Raw genomic sequence first — 7,853 nt, 5'->3', positions numbered from 1 at the left:
GGCCCTTGCCCGACGGGGCGGGCGGTGATGGCAATGCCCTCGGCACAAGGGGACGTCCACGCGTCACCCCCGGGCAAATGGCGCCGAAAGGAGTTAGAGCAGGGGCCCGGGATGTCTTTCTGACACTTAATTATGAAATTACGGTCACTGGTTGCTTTTCCTGCTCCCCACAGGGAGCCCTGCTGGGTGGCTGCAGGGAGACGGCCAGAAAACACGCGTCCTTTTTCTCCTCATCGTCATAATAAGCACAAAGAGTGTTAAGCACGAAGTGTTAGCAGTCATGTCACTATAACAATGTAAAAGGTACTTAAACGTAACTACAAGCTTAAAAAAAAATACCCCATACACACGGACATGTGTTTACAGGTGTTGTATTTGCAGGTATAGAATTATACTCGTCCTGATTTTGTGTTTCAGGAATATGCCTGAGTACACATGACTTTTCACGAACACAGTTCAGCATCATTGCACACCAAACAGTTACACGTTATACTAAAGAAATACAGGGGGGGGGGGGGGGGAAGAAGCAAGAGCAAATTTACTCATTTATTTTTTTATAGTGTTTCTAAGAGGAAAGCAAATAATATTACGAAAGTTTCACGACTACACTGTAGGAACACATTATAAAATAACTACGGGATACGTGCATATCGTTTGCACTTTGTTTATGAAGTGTATAGAAGTAACCAGGGTCCGCATTTTCCTCTTTATTCCGCAAAGCACACCTAGACTTTCTGGGTCTGCCAGCCAAACAGAGCTGACGGTGTATGGATGCTTAAGACATATCAGTCAAACTCGTGTTTCCCATCCAGCCACACGCACCAAGGTGTGCAGAGCATGAAAACAATGTTCGTTAACATCACTCCTGTGCAACAAGTGATGAATGCGATTTCTCTCAGTTTACAATTCACCAGACTGCTTTTGCTCTCTGCACAGGTAGGACCGAAAGATTAACATGTCCACGTATATTCGTGCTTTTCCAGACTCCGTTTCAGAGCTCTGGCTGTTTGCACTTTTTTCTGGAGTCTTTGAAAGTGGAATTATTCCTTTTTTAATTTTTTGTCTTTCCTAAAAAGGCCCTGACCTCGAAAGTCCCCACCGCCACTCCGGTAAAGGGAGAGGGACCACTCCGTGCCGGGGAGGCCGGCTCCGCACCCGCCTGCTCCCCGGCCCCGCCGGACACTCCCGCCGGGCAGCAACCGGTGCCCCCGTTCAAAAACGGGAGGGGGAGGCGGGGCTTGGGAACGGGGTGCTTTTCCTGGAGTGCCGGAGAGGGCAACAAGGAGGGACATCCCGGCAGAGGAGGCAGAGCAGAGCAGGAGGAGAGCTGACCCGCAGGTGAACATCGCAGGGACGTCTGTGTACTCACCCAAACCTCCACGGGGCTCCGACGTTCATTCTGGGTGGACTCGTCCCTCTACAGACCTGGCCCGCCTGGTCCCAAGGAAAAAAGCAGAGGAAGAGTCTCCTGCCCCGGCGTCCTGCAGCGAGGGGGACTTTTGTGGGGTTGCTGGGGGTCCCTGTCCCAAGACGGGACGATCCAGAAAGCTCTGCAAAAGGGGGCAGGCGGAGGGTGGCTTTACGGCTTCCCATGAAGTGTAATTACGATAGGAATAATAATAAAAAGCCGGGCTACGGAGGGGTAACGCCAGGAGCCGTGAGCTGTGTACAGGAGCGGGGAGGGCATCGCCGCTACCTCCCCGCCCGGGACGGCGGGGGACGGGACGGCGGGGGCGGCCCTGACTTCGATGAGCGGGGGCTCTCTGGCTGTCTAAATAAACTATCCAGACATAATATGCATATATAGAAAAGTATGCATATATATGTATAATATCATATATGGAAAAGCATGCATATATATGTATAACATACATACATATAAAAGTACACATATATATGTATATGCACATATATATAAAGGGAAAGGTTAAATGTCACCAACCGGCCCTCGGGAGACCCTGTAGACGAGGGTCCCCCTCCCTCCCATGGCGGACACCCTCTCCTCCACCGGTGGGTCAGTCGGCGGCCGCGGACACCGCCTGCTCACGGGGGCAGATGCCCTTCCGCAGCCCGCTCCCGGTTCAAGTGCCCCAACCCGGGGGGTCCGGGCGGAGGGCAACCTCACCCCTCCGCCGGCAGCCCGCGGTGGTGGCGGCGGGGCCGGTGCGGGCTCTCCGGGCGGCGGAGGGCGCATCTCCTCCGTCCATCGCCGCCGCCGCAGACATGAAAGCACTCGGCGGGGGGTGGGCGGGGGGTTGATTATTATTAATGATATTAATATAACCGCGATGTCCGCGGCGCGGATTGGCTGGCTGGGCTGCCCGCTGAGCCCGTTGCAGCCAATGGGAGGGTAGGGACGTGGAGAGGCCAAGCCTCCCCCCCGGCTGCGGTCCGTGAGCCGGGGCCGGCACTGCCGCTCCCCCCGCGCCGGGATTTGCTCCCTAATTGACCTAAATAAGGAGCTCGTGAGTGGCAGCCCCGGGGCGGCGCACACGCACACACACCCCGCACTGCACGCACGCACACGCGCACACACACACATACACATACACACACATACACACGCACGCCCAGGCACCGGCAGCGCCCGGCCCCGCCGCGCTCCGCGCCCTGCGCTTCCCCTGCGGAAATCCCATTTGCCGCGGCGCTCCTCCAATCGCAGGATTTCCCCGCTCGTGTCCGGCGTTTAACTCGCATGACATTTTTATTTCGTTATTATCGTTTTCGCGCAGAATCTGGCGCCTCCGATGGGTTGTCGGGTTGCTTTTTTTTTTTTTTCCTTCCCCGTTCCCTTCCCCTCCTCCCCCTCCCCCCTCCCCTCCTAGCTTGCAGGAAATGATGGCAAACCGCGATCTGAAATGATTACTCCGGAAAAAAAACCTTTTATACCAGGAGAGCATCCACGGGGCTAGGCAGAGGCAGGAGGCGGCTGCGGGGCAGCGGGGAGCCGAGGAGCCAGCCGCCGGTGGAGCCGGGACCCCCCTCCCGCAGCTCTCTCCGACGATGCCGGACGAAGCCACGGAAAACGCCGGCTCCACCTCCGCCCGCGTCTCGTCCTTCTTCATCGAGGACCTGCTGGGCACCGAGGGCACGGCGGGCGGCGGGGCGCGGCGGGCGGCGGCGGGCGGCGGCGGCCGCGGGGGTCCGCGCTGCGGGCCGCGCTCCCCGCTCCGCCTCGGCGCCCCGGGCTGCCCCCTCCGCGACGCCGCCGTCGGCTGGTACCGCCGAGCGCACGCCGCTTTCCTGGGCTGCGCCAGCCCCGACAGTAAGTCGCCTTTCCCTACCCTTAATCGCCGGGCCCGACTGGGGCTGGGGCTGGTGGTGGAGGGGGGTGTCTCCGCTTCCCCCCTCCCCCCCGGGGGGGGTCCTGTCCCGCCGCGGCCCCCGGGGGCAGGCGCGGAGGGGGATACGCGGAGTGTCCTCCGCAGCCCTCGCCCTGCTTCCCCGTTTTCGGCTTCCCGGGGCAAATCTCCGGAAATACTCACGGTGTGTCAGGCACCTGGAGCCTCCGCCCCGCCGCCCAAAATGTAAACAGGGATTGCTTGCTTGCTTGCTTGCTTGCTTCCTCGGGAATTTTTTTTCTTTCCCTTTTCCTCCCGCCTCTCCCATCCCTTTTTCTTTCTTCTCTTTTTGTAAGAGGGAGGTCTGGCTGGTTTTTGACGCCCCAGTAAGCCGGAAAGCTGGGAGCAGAGGCCCTAGCAGCGCAGCGGAGAGTTTGGAAAGCCGGGGGAGCAGCTGGGCTCCGGCCCCTGCGCCCCGGCCGCCCCTTCCCGCAGAGCCGGCCCCGCTGCCCGCCCTCCTCTCGCAGCGCGGCGGGGGCAGGCAGCGGCCTGTCACTGCGGGGACCCCGCTGGAAAGGGCGCTGGAGGAACAGCCTGGGTTCAGGGGCAGACATTAACATCTGTAAAAGTTTACAGGCTGCAATCAGTGGTTATTTTTATCCTGATAGAAAAAATATTGTCCCTCGGCGCATCTCTGTGATCCTATACGAGCCTGTAGAGTTCTCACGATTGCTCAGTAAGGAAAGGAGGCGTGATTTGTAATCCAAAGAGGTTCTTTTTTTTACAGTTATGGGTTTATTAATATTTTTAATTTCTCTCAAAAGTACAGCTAGAAACAGAAAGCGAGTCCAGACACAGCTGCCGGCGTTTTCTCGCTTTTTTTTTTTTTCTTTTCCCCCCTCTCTGTTCTATAAAGAGTAGAAAATATTTTTTCCCCTTTAAAATTGCAAACGGAAAGCACAATGTTGGAAACTCCAAGGAGACGTGCTGGGAGGCAATGTCTCGGTCTTAGAGTAGCTGACCCGGTCCATTTGGTTTATCAAGTTCAGAATAACGTGAAGCGGAAACATTTCTTTCCGACCTCCGTTTATATACACACACGCACTACTATTCTTACTCCTCTTACACACAGCAATATACTTACGTATGTGCTTGTAAGTATATATGTGTACATGTGTGTAAATATGTTTGTGGATACATATGTGTATAAATATACACGTGTGTGTATAAATGAGAGTTCACATGTATTCCTATGTGTACGTACATATAGAAGTATGTACATACTTCTATGCATATGTATACTTGTGTGCATACATATACACGTGCACTTGCATTTACGTGTACAGAAATATATCTAAAAGTATATGTATGTATATGCACCTCTATGTGATGTATGTTGTATACATTTGTGTGTGCGCGTTTAGGTACGTGTGTACACTTAGAAGCGTATGTGCACACGCACATAGGTGAGTTCGCACACGGACGAGTATACGTATGTATACACGAAATATAATTTCTGCGTTTTGCTGTAAGTATGTTGCGCGTGTGCGTATATACTCCCAAGCCCCCGGGAGCGCACGGCAGGGACAGAGCAGCGGCAGGACCCTGCGCCCGGCCTTCGCGCCCGTCGGGCGGCCCCGGCCCCGCTCTCTCCGCGCCCGCGTCTTTTCCTCTCCCGGCGAGCGGGGCGAGGGGCAGGCGCTCCCCCGGGGTCAGCAGGCGATGCCCCCCACCTCCCAGCCCTCTGCCTCTCTCCGCAGCCAGCGATCGGGACTCGCCCGAGCTGCCCGAGGAGCCGGCGGAGCGGGCTGGCGGCGGCGGGCGGGCGGCGGCTCGGGGACCGGCAAGCGGGCGGCCGGGGCCGGGCGGCCGTGAGGAAGAGGAGGAGCGCGGCGAGGAGCCGGGAGAGCCGGAGCAGCGCGCCGCCGGCCGCAAGAAGAAGACGCGTACGGTGTTCAGCCGCAGCCAGGTCTTCCAGCTGGAGTCCACCTTCGACGTGAAGCGCTACCTGAGCAGCTCGGAGCGGGCCGGGCTGGCCGCCTCGCTGCACCTCACCGAGACGCAGGTGAAGATCTGGTTCCAGAACCGCCGCAACAAGTGGAAGCGGCAGCTGGCAGCCGACCTGGAGGCGGCCAACCTCTCCCACGCCGCCCAAAGGATAGTGCGGGTCCCCATTTTGTACCACGAGAACTCGCCGGCGAGCGCCTTGGGCTTCACCCTGCCCCACATGTCGCCCCCCTTGGTGGGCTTCTCCAGCGGCGTCAGCTACCCCCTGGGCACCTTCCCCGCCGCCTCCCTCCCTTTCCTACGGTCGCAGATGACAGGACTCGTCTGAGCGCCCACCTGTGCCGGGACTGCGGCCCCCCTCGCCCCCTCCCCCGGCTTCCAGCTCCACCCCCCTTCCTCCCCGGACTTGTTATTGCCAACTTACACGTCTCTCGATTTTCTGCTTTTTGATTTTTTTTTTTTTTTTTTTTTTAAAACGTGCAATAAACTTACTTTTGGGGTTAACTCGGAGCAACGCGCAGCAGCCGGAGGGAACCGAAAGAACTACGAGGACCCCAGCCATGAGCCGGGAGCCGGTCGGCGGGGCTCCCCCCGCCGCGCATCCAAAGAAAATGCAGCCCCGTGGCAGCCGCAGAGCCCCCGCCGCCTCCTCGGCCCCGGGGTGACACAGACCGGCGTTTTCCGGGGGGCAGCAGCCTCCCCAGACACACCCCCGCCCCCGTCCTTCCCCTGCAGAGCTGCCGAGCATGAGACGAATGTACGGAACCGCTGGAGCCGGGGGCACTTACCGGCCCCGCCGCCCCCGCCCCACAGACGGCGAAGCCTCGGGGCCCCCGCCGCGGCCAAGAGACCTTCCCCCGGTCCTCCGCTGCCCCGGGTTAGCGCTCCTGCCGGGAAACCTTTCCTTTTCCCGGCTGCTTTCCGTGCAGAGCGGAGGAACCTGCGGATCCCCGCCTCCAGCAGCTTCTCCAGAGCCCTTTGGTTTAGTCGCTTCAGTCGTACAGATTTCCCCCCCCCGCCCCACCTTGTTACTCTCATTTTCGTACGATCGATACCCAAGCATGTGCTGATGCCCCCTGGTCCTTCTCGATGCAAGCTTTTTTGGTTTGAAACAACTTGAAGGTAAATCGTTGGAATGAATTCGCCCCGCTGAACTCCGAGCTGTGAGGATTTGGTTTCTTTGTTTTCGTTTTATTTCCCTGACAAACTATCGACTAAAATACACGGTTAAATAGATATATATAAAATTCAACATGCTGTGTTTTACCAGTGGGTTTGCCACTTATTTCGGTCTCCTGGGGAGGCTGCGGAAAACGCACCTCGCCTTGCCCGTCTCTTACGGGATCGGTTTGTGTAATCGATTAATAGTTCGCGCTGGCAATCAAAAAGGAAGGAAAGAAAAATAATCAGACGGGGAGTTGTATGGCTAGTTATACAAGCTAACCTGTAATGTGATATTATATGAAGTATTATGCATGCCAAGCTATTTTTTTTCTTTTAATAACTATTTTGTTTCCCCCTCTCTACCAACTGCTAAAATGAATATCGTGTCCATCACTGTTCCTAAAGGTTTGGATTTCTTTTTCTGAATATTAAAGGAGAATTGACCTTATAAAACTCAGCTTTGGTGGAAGGTCAAGCTTTGATCAGACGTTTTAGGGCATAATCAGCTGTAATTGAACCGATCAGCTCGGAGCACTCGGTGTCCCGCCCCGGGAAAGCCGGGTCCTGGATCTATTGGGGTATGTGTATGCAGACCTGTCTTCAGTGAAGGAAGAGCGATCAGATTCTTGCTATTTCCTATGCTTTACATTATATTTGGAGCTATCTCACGGTTTCTTGTTATGAAATCGATCGGCGAGATGCGGCGGAGCTTCAGCTTTGATACGAAACCTGAGAAGAAGGGTCAGGAGTGGATTATAACCTCTCCAACGCTTGCTTTTTTTTTTTTTTTTTTTTTTTCTTTCTTTTTTTTCTTTGGCCTGAAACACGGCTCTGGGCAACAGCCTGCACAGTTGAAGTCAGGACGCTGAAAGCCTCAAAACCACTCGAAAATGAGATAAATAAATATACATTCTGGGTTCCTGAAAGAAGTACTCACTTGGCGCGATGCTCGTTTCGGCTTGAGCCCCGTTTCTGGGAAGCTGGTTTTTGGTTGTTTCTGTGGGGTTTGTTTTTTTTTTTTTTTTGGTTTATTTGGGTTTTTTTTCAACTGCTCTGAAATCCCTCGTCTCACTCCGGGAGATCTTCGCCAGCTGTTGTGGGTTTGGTTTTTTTTTTTTTTGCATATCCGTCAAACACCCGAATTTGGGGCTAAAACTTCTAAAGCCTGGTCCCCGAGCGGTGGAGGAAGGACTGGGAAGCGGCGGGGCTGGGGGCGCCGATGCCCCGGACGGGACCCGCTGGCCGCGGGGGGAGCAGATGGAGTGGACTTCAGCCTTTTCATGCGCAGAGGAGGTGACTTGGGGCGATGTTTCTTCCTCGGGGCGCAACCACTTGATTTGATACTGTTCAGAGCCTGGCTGCCCCTGGAAGAAAGCGGCCAGATCATTTCCCCCGTCATAT

General features: G+C 55.9%; 1 protein-coding gene across 1 annotated transcript; it reads left to right on the top strand.

Annotated features, from left to right (window-relative positions):
* The first annotated feature begins 2,937 nt into the window (after positions 1–2,937).
* On the top strand, positions 2,938–5,616 carry LOC147415688 (homeobox protein HMX1). Its single transcript, XM_086464517.1, has 2 exons — positions 2,938–3,265; positions 5,042–5,616. The coding sequence occupies exons 1-2, from the start codon at positions 3,004–3,006 to the stop codon at positions 5,614–5,616; spliced, it is 837 nt and encodes a 278-aa protein (XP_086320643.1). The 5' UTR covers positions 2,938–3,003.
* The last annotated feature ends 2,237 nt before the right edge of the window (positions 5,617–7,853 follow it).

Source organism: Leptosomus discolor, chromosome 4 (assembly GCF_034619465.1).
Source record: "Leptosomus discolor isolate bLepDis1 chromosome 4, bLepDis1.hap2, whole genome shotgun sequence".
NCBI classification, from domain to species: Eukaryota; Metazoa; Chordata; class Aves; order Leptosomiformes; family Leptosomidae; genus Leptosomus; species Leptosomus discolor.
Note: the sequence above shows the minus strand (reverse complement) of the source record. Positions and strands in the feature narration are given on the sequence as shown.

Bases quoted from the DNA above. Each gene is read 5' to 3' on its own strand.
- LOC147415688 (XM_086464517.1), top strand. From the start codon at position 3,004: ATGCCGGACGAAGCCACGGAAAACGCCGGCTCCACCTCCGCCCGCGTC. The intron at 3,266-5,041 runs GTAAGTCGCCTT...CTCTCTCCGCAG, and splicing joins GGGCTGCGCCAGCCCCGACA to CCAGCGATCGGGACTCGCCC.